At 35.8% G+C, this 12,132-nt stretch overlaps 2 protein-coding genes across 2 annotated transcripts; both read right to left on the reverse strand.

Annotated features, from left to right (window-relative positions):
- Positions 1-1,375: 1,375 nt before the first annotated feature.
- Positions 1,376-3,997, reverse strand: LOC110702048 (probable strigolactone esterase DAD2). The gene is made up of 2 exons (XM_021879691.1): positions 3,403-3,997; positions 1,376-2,115 (listed from the first exon to the last, which is right to left on the reverse strand). Exons 1-2 carry the CDS (start codon positions 3,771-3,773, stop codon positions 1,686-1,688), a joined length of 801 nt encoding a protein of 266 aa, XP_021735383.1. The 5' UTR covers positions 3,774-3,997; the 3' UTR covers positions 1,376-1,685.
- Positions 3,998-5,224: 1,227 nt separating this feature from the next.
- LOC110702046 (protein IWS1 homolog 1-like) lies at positions 5,225-11,884 on the reverse strand. The gene is made up of 11 exons (XM_021879688.1): positions 11,706-11,884; positions 11,060-11,591; positions 9,315-9,434; positions 8,823-9,031; positions 8,580-8,709; positions 8,429-8,491; positions 8,256-8,333; positions 6,564-6,652; positions 6,399-6,458; positions 6,159-6,312; positions 5,225-5,800 (listed from the first exon to the last, which is right to left on the reverse strand). Exons 1-11 carry the CDS (start codon positions 11,723-11,725, stop codon positions 5,702-5,704), a joined length of 1,554 nt encoding a protein of 517 aa, XP_021735380.1. The 5' UTR covers positions 11,726-11,884; the 3' UTR covers positions 5,225-5,701.
- Positions 11,885-12,132: the final 248 nt, after the last annotated feature.

The following is a 12,132-nucleotide window of genomic DNA, read 5'->3' on the forward strand; positions in this document are numbered from 1 at the left end:
TTTTAAGTGTTACAATTTGACTTATACGGAGTAGTGGAGACCACATATATAAGAAAGAAAAAAATTTATGTGAAAGTTTAAAAAACTTCACGATATATAATTTTAACAAAGAGTATCAACTTTCAATTCATACATATTATTACCTTAAAATCTACTCCGTAATAGATTAATAGGTCAAAGTTTCACATATAAACATACGTACGCACCCAATAACGAAATACGTTACATGATGAAACAAATGTCTACAAAAAAAACATAGTATGGAAATCCTGTCAAAAAAAAAAAAAAAAAAAAAAGAAAGTATGGAAAAGCTCCAAATGTATAACAAATATGAGAAAACCCTAGCCTCCTCTCTCTCTTCTCTCTCCTAAACTTTAGCCTCCATTATCAATTTTGAAGGGACTTCTATCGGATTTCACCGGTGGAAAGCCCCAATCTTTATTTTCTTTTAAGTTTTTAAATTTTTCTTAGGTTACAATAATGTCTCCCTCGAAAGAAAGGGTTTATCTCATTCGAAAGACAAGGTTTTTTCGATCTCCTTCAATTCGAAAGACAAGGTTTTTCGGACTCCTTCGAAAGACAAGGTGTTATTTGTGTTTAATTTGGTCTCTGGTTGTGTGGGGCTACTATTGATTATGGCTCGGATTTGGGTTACGGAATCAACACAAGAATTTTCTTTCTCACAAAATTGCGAAGCGGCAATGGATCCACTCAAAAAGTTGTATGAGACAACGAACCGAGAATGTGCCGAATTGTTATATTTATGTATTTGGATTCTTAGCCCTTCCCTGATTAATTCTTGTTTGATTTTGTTAAATTCGTTTTCATTATCGTTAATTGTCAATTGTAGATGTCGTATGACTATTATTAATGAAATTTAATGTCCTTTAGGACTTCTTTCAAAAAAAAAAATCCAAAATGTATCCATTTTATTGCTCGGAAAATCTTCGGAACAGTAGAACTTACTATAATTTGTCCCCACAAATCCAAAATCATGAATTTTTTGGTCGTCAACATGACAAAAGTTGCATGAATTAGTATGTGTTCCATAAACAACCACCAAAAAAATTGATCATTTTTCACGTGTTCCAAAGGGAGAAAACTATTAAGCTTTAGAGATCTTGCTAAACTTTTGGTACAATAATTAGTTGATAATTACATCCATTTTCGACATTATATATACCTTATTCCACTTAATTTGGAAAAAAATAGTTCAAATATGGATAAATAAATTCAAATAAGATGACTTCACTAAAAAAGAATTTCATTAAAAATTAATTAGGACTACCATGTTTGATTCACAATTATTTTTTTATACAGTCTAATAGCTAGGTTTAGATATGCTCACATACAATCAAATAACTAAAACAATCAGTTCAATACTTAAATAGAACACGCTTTTACTTATTTCAAATATCGAAATTATCAAGCACTAGTATTACAAAATGCTCACTAAATTCAATCTCTTTAACAATGTTGTATATTGAATATACTAGTTCCTCAATCTACCCAAAAAAAATTGCGTTGTATAACAATTTATCCATACACATACATACATGATACATGTACTTATATATGAATGTATGTACGTACGTTCTTTTCTCCGTACAAGAAAACCCAAATAAAACTCGTAAAAGATTAATCAATCAACAAAGAATTGTCCCAATATATCGAATAAATCGATCTCATTGCGCAAGGGCTCGTCGAAGGGATTGAGCCAAAAGGGCTGGGGCGCTAAGGTGAGGCAAATGACCTTCGGTATTAAGCATTAGGACAGTACTTTTACCACCAAGATGGTTTTTCATGTAGGTTGCTACGGATGCTGGTACTGACATATCTTTAGCTGTTTGGATGATGTAACAAGGGACTTCCACTAGTCCTAAAACACCTCTAAAATCACTATTAAAGACTGTCCTACAAACAAATAGGGATATATCTGGCCTCATGTTGAATAGTGTCCTACTAAACTCGCACACGGCTGTTGGCACGTCCGCTCCTACGGCTAGTGGTGCGAACCCGTTCACCCACGCTGTGTAATTTGCCTCCATTGCCGAGAACACAGTCTCTATCTCGCCTTCCTCGAATCCGCCGTGATAATCGTGGTCGTTCAAGAACCTACAAATTAAAATAGGTTTCTTTATTTTACTCCTTTCGTCTAATTTTAATAGTCACGTTACATATGTACGTGTTACTTTCATATATTATGAATTGAATAAGCAGTAATAAAAGTGGTTGCATTCCCTAAAATAATGGCGGAATATGATTAAATTTCTTGATACGCCACTAGTCAAAAGCAAGTACACAACTACTTGATAATAATATAAATGCAAGTACATCAATCTATAATATCGTAATGAAAAGTTGAGACAATGTAAAAATTGGACAGGCTTTCTAGGCATTGCATGTCAACTAGGTTGTTATAATAGTTTTAACCTAAAAATAAAAGTCACATTTGGTAAAATCAATTATACAAGGACAAGAAATATTACTCCATAAAAGATTGAGTTGAAGATTCACAAAATCTATATATTTTTGCCAAACCAAAAAAATGAAAAAAGGGCCAAAAAAAAAAAAAAAAAAAATTGGTTGTCAATCATTAAATGAGGTTTGACCAAGTCATTAAATATGCTTCATAAATGCATGAAAACAGTTGGTGGTATTGCATTGGCTAAGGTTTATTAGGTAGTTGTTTGATTTACCTTAAATATTAAATAATTCGAGCAATAAGCTCTATAAACCACAAGATTTGGAGGATTACACATTATATTGCCACTTCTATATCGTTTTATATACTTGTACAAGTACAATTCTTATAAATTTGTTTGGATTTTGATTGTTGCGTCTGTTTTCGAACTTGTGTAGTTTATTTGATCATCTCGTTCTTATTTTAAAGTTTATGTGGCTTATAAAATTTATTATTAAGATAAACAAATTTAACATATCACAAATACAAATATACCATATAATATACAGCTAAACTTGTTAAATACTAAATTTACAAAATAAAACCGTAATTCACAATTACTCAATAGTGATTAGACCTTAAGTCAACAAATAGTGAGCATGATTCACTAATCACTATACATCTAAATTGGTAAATTATTGTCGAAAAAGTTATGACACGAAAGTTGGGACAGTATTCTCTTAAGACTAAGTCACACTATGCAAATAAGTCTACCACGATGTTAGACAATCCTTCAACAAAGATTAAACTACTGGTAGAAAAGAAAGATAAGAGCTAATATACACTGTTACCTTTTTTTTTTGACCAAAAATAACATCATAAATAAAATAAAATGACTATAAATAAATAAATAAAATAGATAAATAAAGAATAATCTTTTTTTCTTTTTGATGCATTTTAATTTGTGAGGACCCAATAGAAGAATAGAGAGCATTTACCTAGGAGAAGCACCAATAAGAATGAGCTTAGAAAAAAGGTCACGACGACGTATGGAAGCAAGAATACCGATCATAGCCGAAACCGAATGACCAACATAAGCGCAACGGGTAACACCAAGCGCATCCAATATGTCGAGCAAGTCATCGACGTACGCGTCAAGCGTGGTGTATCGACAAAAGTCGAACAAGTCGGGGTTAACACTACCCGCACAAGCTAAGTCATAGAGTATCACACGGTAGTAAGGTGTAAAATAGGGTAGAATTCTTTGCCATGCGGATTGGTCCGTTCCGAACCCATGTGCTAATACCAAGTACTTCTCACCTGTTCCTTCAACTCGTACATTTAGTGCTTGTAATAGATTATGCCCCATATCGACCTAGGGAATAATTCACCAGATACCCTGAGTTTTTAAAGAATGCAAAATTTGATCGAGTTTTTGGATTGTTGTTATTTGTTGGACTAGTGGGGGAAGAGGGAGTGGTATATATATGGTGTGATGAAGGAAGATGAGGTGTATTGGATAAGATTAGTATGAATAAGAATTTAGTTTGTAATGGGAAAAGTAATGGTGGGTAGACAACTAAAAGGGGTGGGGGTGGGTGGGAATGTTATCTCATTTTTATTTAAACTTAAACTGTTGTGGATGTCAATTTTTGTAATTGCTGGCTATTCTTTGTCCTTTTTTTTACTCTCTCCGTTACTATTTGTTTTCCGTTCTGACTTTTATGGTCAAACTTTATAAATATGACTAAAATAATTTCATTAATGTGTAAAAATAAGGATCATGTGGAATATTATTAGATTTTATCCAATGGTTAACTATAAGTTTTGAAAATCGTGTAACATCAAATACAGTAAAAAAACAACAAAAAGAGATGAAGGGAGTATTTTTATCCTTAAAGTTTTCTAAACAAAATCTTTAAAAATATATACTTTGGAGACTAATAGGAATCTCTTGACTCTTCCATTCTTCTTTGGTTCTTTCTCCATGCTACAAATTAGTGAATATTAAATGATACATAGTGGGGGCAAAAGAATTGATGATATGACCAATAAGATTAAATATTTAAATTATACATTGGGTTGTATAATTGTACCTATTAGTGACATAGAATATTTACTCTTAGAAAAGTTATTCGTTCTTAGTTTCTACCATATTATATTAAAGCAACTCGAGCATCTCGAAATTATTATGTATTTTTAATACATTGCATGTATCCAAATGTGATAAGTAAGGCCCTGTGCCCCTATTTGATTCAAATTTTGGTATCGGATTCCAAGTTGGTTATTACTAATAAATCCATAAGATGACTTAACCTAAAATAATGGAACACTTGTATTTAAAAATAAAACTACATCCGTTATATGTTATGTGTAATTTTGAAATATTTTATCTCACAAATAATACCCCAAAATTGAACATAACAATTAACGGGGGTAGTAAACAAAATAATAAGAAAAGAAGAAAAAAAAACCAAAAAATCTGGTACAAATAATTAATTTTCCGTCATCTAACAATGACATTTAGGTGATTTAGGACATGCTTCGATTGAAGGTAATAATTTATATCATCCTACACTCCTTGGCTCTTCATGCCCTTGATGCATTACCCTGAGCATGTCACTAGAATTCGTGATTAATGGCACATATGGCCTGATGATCCATCTACAAACATAACAGCACTTTAGAATGATGAGAATAAAGACATACGTGGCACATTTTATAAATCACATGTACATTTCTTTTTCAGCTTTTTATTTTAATCATTTCCCAATACAAAAAAATAATGAAGTTTAACAATATTTCAACCTTTTTAGGATAGAAAGCATAATGGTCTACCACTCAAATTTTCATTAAATTAAAAAAAAAAAATACAAATGGACCCAAGAGGTTGTTCATAGTGTCCAAAATACAGAGGGGGGCGGGGTAAAGGGAGGTTCTCTTCTTTTTTTTACTGCCCTGCGCGTTGCAGAAGGCAGGAGATGCTGGCAGCAATGCTGCAACAGTAACTAAACTTCAAGAAACTACAATCAAAGAGAACCTCTAAAGTTTTGGAAGAAAAAACTCTGGTACATGGAAGCCAAAGACGAGCATAATTAACACAACACACTAGTGCTTCATTCCCAGAGTTGATTTTGGATGAAAGCTGTTCTCAGAGGTAGCAGACACATTCGAACGTTGACTAGAGGTATTCAGCAATTGTGATTCCTGTGCAGCACCCTCACCGTATTGAGCTCCAATGGCGCCGTCATTCGTGCATGCAAGCTTGTAACACCATGTAATTCAGCATACACAGCATCACAAGTACTTCACCATGCCCCGACCCTCCACACTGACTTTAGTTGCTTGAAGCTTCTTCTTTTTCATTTGCTTAAGTTGCTGCATCTTCTTGTTCATCTGTCATTAAAGAAATAATTTAGGTTAAGACTTAAAAGTTATAACCTTGACACTTCGTCCTTTTCACCTGAATTTTACTGAGCCCATATGGCTTCTCCAGTTCTTCCCTAATGCCACAAGTGTATACAGAATTATACACATTATGTATTGACAATTATTCTTAAACAGATACCACACAAAATGAGTTAACATATCAGAAAATCCTTATCTCGATCTCAACATTCTCCAGGAGGCAGTAGAACTATTTAGTGTCTCTAGAACATTTAACAAGCAAGCTTGCACAAAATAGACACTAAATCAGGATAGTTGTGCATTGGGATATCCTACTGATAAAACAAAACTCCACAAAATAAATTACCTTCAAACGACGTTCATCTACTTGGTGCTGTTTCGCTCGGGCTCTTATCTCATCTGGGTCAATCTTGGATTGAGGACGAATTATAAAGTCCATGGGAGTTGCTTCTGGCCTCGACGCATGTAGCCTAGAAGCAGATGGGCCAGCCTTCCGTGCCCTAAAACCAGGTTTGAGTTGCAAAATAATATTAGGTTTACACACATATAATAAGAGCATAGAAATTCGAATTTTAAAATAACTTACGATGAGAATTCATCAAGATCATCATCTCTAGATTCCATCCCTGAAGCTTTATTTGCTGGCCTGTAAAAATAGTTGTAGATATATATGAATGCAGCAAACAAAGTGGAAACCTAGATAGCTTAAAGCAAAGGATAAACACTAATGAATTCTTGGTTCTTAACATACTTCTTGACAGAAGGTCGCCTGAAAACTCTTTCATCCTCAACATTTCTCATATCCTCAAACCTTGTGCTCTTGTTAAAAATTGGACGACTCTGCAAGAGTCACATGAGCAGTTAGGAAGCATTTATATACATGAAAACCAAACTAAAGTCACAAAATTAATCAATAACCAGCAGTTGTCTTTCATAAATTCCTGAAGAATCTTAATGAACTCAGCTCACTATGGTGAAGCAAACCCCACAAAGGTAACAAACTTTAACAGAGTTCAAAAGTGAATGCCTGTTGTCTATCAGGGATCTAAAGAAGTAGCAATTGGAAACAATCTATAAAGTGTGCTCCTGTTTATTCATAAGAGATGAAATGATGTTGACTGAGGCACTCAGCCGAAATCACTCCCACCATAGATGAAGAGTTAATCAATTCACAACATAAACTTCTTGAAGTCTTTTAACTACCTCTCCTTCATCCCTTCCAAAATAAGAAAAATCTCTCCAATTGTTACTGCCCACTTATGTGCTGAGCTACTGGTTGACACAGTGATCAATGGATCATAGACTAAGTTGGCATCACGACTGATAACTCTTCTCTTTTGCTTGCACAGAGGGAAAAAAGGGGGGGGGGGGGGTAATGTCTTCACTTTTGCTTGCACAAAGGGGTAAAAAAAAGGTATGCGTGCGTGTTTGCGTGTGTGTGTGTGTGTGTGAGAGAGAGAGAGAGAGAGAGAGGGCTTCAGAAATATCAAAGTAAAAGGCCTTTAAGAGAATAAACAAAATTAAACCAAAGAGGGGCACATAAGCTAGTTGTGAAAGACCTTTATAACTCACTTTATAAGATGTAAAAATGGTGAAAGTAAAACAATGAAAAGCACAAAACTTCTGTACAGTGGTATGTCGAATAGGAAGATAAAAATATTGAACCAGTATCCGGATCAAAGAAAAAGGAAAGAAGATGAAAAGAGCAAGAGTGTGCATTGAAGAGTGTGAGAGAAGGCATAAGCCGTATAACTGCAGACAGAGTGATAGATAAGAGGTCAAAGAGAGAAAAAGACGGAACTCGCCACTTGCCATTGTCGGCTACCAGAGCTATGGTGCCAGTGATAACCAGAGATGGCTGGCCAGCGTTCTCTGTCATAGCCGGCAAGTTCAAGACCATCAATTGCAATTAAGTCGTGAAATTTAGGTTTTTCAAATAAGGGCTTTGAAATCGGGCTTCAAATTGATGCAATAATGCAAATTTAACCAGGGCTATAGGTTTAACTTGCAAGAAATGTAGGTTGGTTTCTCAACATTTTATGTCAGATCTACCCATTCAACCCAAAAGCGGTCAAAGTATGAGGTGTGCTTCGCCAAATGTGGCTGTGGGCACAGAGAGGTTGCTTGGCTTGATTTTGCAGAAGCAAATATTTTGTCTCCCCATTGCAATTCGCCTTTACAAACTAAGGCAGGTTAAGTCAAAGTTCTGGGTTCCACAGTCTACATGAAATGTCGTAATACTTTTAATTTGTACAATGAACCCCAACATAAATATTGCTGAAGTGCATAGGAAAATCTATCATTCAAAGGGAAAAACATGGGTGTAATCTTATCTTAGAAGGTTGTTTTGTTTTGGTAAAATTCCAAATATATCAGCAGAGGGCAAGGAGAGGAATTGTTCACTGTACCCAAATTAAATTGCCAAACACTAAAATCAACCTACCCATTTATCAACCAAATCCTTGGCAAGTTTCCTGTTTGATGTTGTCTCTTCTTCTGACCTTGATAGAAACATAATGACCTGCACAAAAAATGTCAAATATGTTACCCTTTTCCTCTGAAACTCCGTTTCTCAAGACACTATTACAGTCAAATAAGCAAGTTTAAGCTTTAGACCTTTCCAAGTCCGCTCTTCTTCAGTTGTTCTTTTCTATCATGTTGGTCTAAATCAATTGGATACTGAAATACACAAACACTAAGTGAGGATCTATATCAAAATTGAACCAAGAACCTAAAGAAAAGCACGAAAAAGTGCATTGTGTAGTACATCAGTCAAGATCCTCAGAATAGCTTCACGTATATTAATGTTGGGCAGGCTTCCATCAGGAAGTGGCTCGAGCCAATTTTTTAATAATGTTAAGACCCCATGATCAAGAAATTCAAGTTGGAGTTGTTTCCTACATCAATACATAAAGATGGATAGTGAGAAATTATTTCCCTTCCGGTAGAATTTCAATACAGAACAGTGATGAAGAAGTAACAAAAAGAGGAGAGAAAGATAATGTCATACTTGGAAAGAGCCTCAGTAAGAAGTGGTAACTTCCTGAGCTTATTGATGGCTGGTTTCCCTTGTGTATTTAATACAGCATCTTCTTCAGCTACAACTTCAAGTTCAGCCATAAGTGTCTCCACCAACTCTGCGATTTCTGCAGCACTTTTCTCATTCTTCTTCTTCTTCTTACCTGACTTAAACATATCTTCTTCCTCACCCTCCTCTGCCTGTCAAAAAATTAAAAAACTTAGAAATTAATGTCCATATCAACAAATTAGTCCTTTGAGAAGCTACATGTTGTACTACATATTGAATCAGAATAAATTAAAACGGTAGTCTGTGGGAAAGATAGGGACAGAAAGGGGGAGAAGGGTATTGGAAGTATCAGGTAAAATCATTTGCATCACTTGGGATTTAGGGCCAAAATATTTGGATGCCTTCTAGGAATTGACCATGCCAAATTCACTATATACATGATCCACACAGTGTGCACCAGTATCAAGAGCATACCTGAGCAAAACGACTGGGCGAAGCTGCCTCACGATCACTGACATACCTGTCAGCAGGATCCACGCCGGTATCATCAATGAAATTATCATCATCTAGGGTCTTCATACCCTCTTGGTCATCCTATTGATGTCAAAAACATAAATTAATTAATATTTGATGTTAAACAGGTTTAGTAAGAATCCTTACAGTGAATCTAAAAGATGTAGTAAAGCTGAGTACTGAATTCTTTATCAAAACAAACAGTTACATCCAGATACAGGTCAAGAACATCACAGATCCCAAGAATAAACTTCATCTCATATTCTTAAGGAAAATTTGTTAATTACTACATCAAAAAAGGGGTTTTTGTGAATTAATACCCCTAAACCCACCCTCTCGTTCCCCCCCCCCCCCACACACACACAAAATCCACCCCTTCCTGTTCCCCCACCACGATTTCCACCTCTATTCCGATTCCCCGACACACAATTCCCACCCCTTCACCTTCCATCACCAGAAAACCCATCCTCCTCCCATTCCCCACAACAAAACAAAGCCCTATCAGGTGGCTGGGCTGTTTTGGGGGGCTAGAAGAAGGGAAGGGGCGGTAATCGGGGTTGAGGAAAGGGGAGGGGAGGGGATGGGTTTTAAGGGTTGGGGCAAAAGGAGGGGCGGTAATTGGGGTTGAGGAAAAGGGAGGGGATGGGTTTTAAGGGTTGGGGCAAAGGGAGGGGCGGTAATTGCAGTGGGTTTGGCGGTGGGAGTAGTTTTGTGGTGGATGACCAAGAGAGGGTGGATTTCGTGGTGGGGGAGCTGCCGGAGGTGGTGGGTAGGTGGTGCAAGGGTTTATCAGATAAATTAAGGTTTAAAAGCTATTAAATACTCTTTAAACAAATAATGGATGTCATTAAGAGCTTAAGTAGGTTGATTAAGAAAAAAAGGTAGTAGTTAATAGAATTAATCTGTTTTAGGTGTAGTAATTAACAACTTTTTTTTAGGGGTAGTAATTTACAAAGGACCCCTTTTTGAGATAGTAATTAACAAATTTTCCTATTCTTAAGAAAGCATATTACTCTCATCAACTAAGGGAAGCAAATCAAATCTAGCTATGATTTGCCATATACAAGCAATAAACCACCAACGAATAAACTTCAAAACATTATTGCAATAAAATACGGAGTACATTGAAGGGTGAACTGAAAGACCAATACCCATTTTGCGTAGAAAAGACATGAATCTCAGGAACAAGAAGAATAGTTCAAATGATGACTAAAAACAACTCACATGATTTGAACCCCATAAAAAATGACCAAACATAAGTACATAACTAGTTCTGGAAGGGGCAACAATCCTATCAAAACCAATATCCCACACTAAGCTAGCACACTGAAGTGCAGCCTAGAACAAACCTTTAATCTTCTCATACTGCCAAAATTAAACTGTTTTTATGTGGATTCATAAGTCTAGCAATCGCATATGCAAATTATAACTCTCTCTATCATCTCTACATTAACAAAGTAAAACCAAGTTCCATTTTACTCCAACTTCGATATTTCAATCTAGACTAGACTTCATAAGTATTTAGCAATTGGTATTTTCAAGCTCGAACAAGCGCCAAGGAAATGGAAACTACAGAAGCAAGCACAGTTCAATAGAGGAAAGACAATAACTTCAAATCAAGAGCAAACCACAATTTATCAACAGCTAAAACAATAACTCTAAAGCACAAGAATATGAAAAAACATAAACACTTTATTTATCCAGACCTCAGAATTACCACCAGCAATGGTATCCCACATCTCCCGCATCTCGGGATCGCCCTCATCGCCACCGCCTTTCTTTCGCCTCAAGCTCAATTTCGCCTTACTATGATCCCTCCCACCACCACTACTACCACCCCCACTTCCATATTTATCCTTCCTCAACTTCTTCTCTTTCCTCCTCTTCTCCCCTCCTTCCCTCATCATCCCTTTATCCTTCCTCTTCTTCGACATCATCGACGAAGACAGTTCCTCCTCCTCCTCATCAGGGAAAGACCCATATTCAGGCTCAACCCCATCATCTTCATCAGCAAAATCATTGAATTCAGGAGGCAAAGAAGCCTGATCATCACTCTTCTTAATAAGCCGCTTTCGGGTTTTCGCCTTCGGCTCCTGACTCCAATTCCCATTCTCTTCATCCTCTTCATCATTGAAATCCGGAACATCGTCGTCCATTGGTGGCAACTGCGGCTGCTCATCGTCTTCCGATTGGATATCATCAAAGTCCATCACCGGCTCTCCATCATCATCACGATATCTGAAAACAATAAACCAGAAACAAAAATCAAAGATTAGATTTTGAAACCCTAATTCGAGAATTTGCAATCGAAAAAAGTAGGAGAAAGGGGGGAAATAGTAGAGAAAAACTTACGGATCATCTTCAAACGCCATTGATGAATGATTTGACTGAAGATTAAGCAGAAATTATGGTTCGATTGGAAAATTGTGGACAAATGAAATCGAATTTGCAGAATTTAGGAGTTGAAGAAGAAGAAATTGAGGGGTTTGGGTAGATAGATAAATAATGTTATTTATTTATGGAAAGTTACGAATTCACAATGAATATGATTTTTTATGTATCTTTGAAACTTCAGCAGTAAAAACCTTTTTACTAAACCTTGCCAATTTGATCCTTGTTTGGTTGCAAATCTTGCAATGGAAATTACTGTACAATTTTTGGAAAGGAAATTATTTTTTATTTATGGAAAGTTATTTTCCTTATTAAAATCCTAAAATGTTTAAATGCGTTTTGTAGAGAAATTCCAATTTCTATGAAATTTCTACATTGTTGAATGTTA

Source organism: Chenopodium quinoa, unplaced genomic scaffold (genome assembly GCF_001683475.1).
Source record: "Chenopodium quinoa cultivar QQ74 unplaced genomic scaffold, ASM168347v1, whole genome shotgun sequence".
NCBI classification, from domain to species: domain Eukaryota; kingdom Viridiplantae; phylum Streptophyta; class Magnoliopsida; order Caryophyllales; family Amaranthaceae; genus Chenopodium; species Chenopodium quinoa.

Coding starts and splice junctions, on each gene's coding strand:
- LOC110702048 (XM_021879691.1), bottom strand. CDS start 3,773: ATGGGGCATAATCTATTACAAGCACTAAATGTACGAGTTGAAGGAACA. Junction 2,116..3,402: donor CTTATTGGTGCTTCTCCTAG/GTAAATGCTCTC, acceptor TTTAATTTGTAG/GTTCTTGAACGACCACGATT.
- LOC110702046 (XM_021879688.1), bottom strand. CDS start 11,725: ATGGCGTTTGAAGATGATCC. Junction 6,459..6,563: donor AGGCGACCTTCTGTCAAGAA/GTATGTTAAGAA, acceptor CTATTTTTACAG/GCCAGCAAATAAAGCTTCAG. Junction 6,313..6,398: donor GATCTTGATGAATTCTCATC/GTAAGTTATTTT, acceptor ACCTGGTTTTAG/GGCACGGAAGGCTGGCCCAT.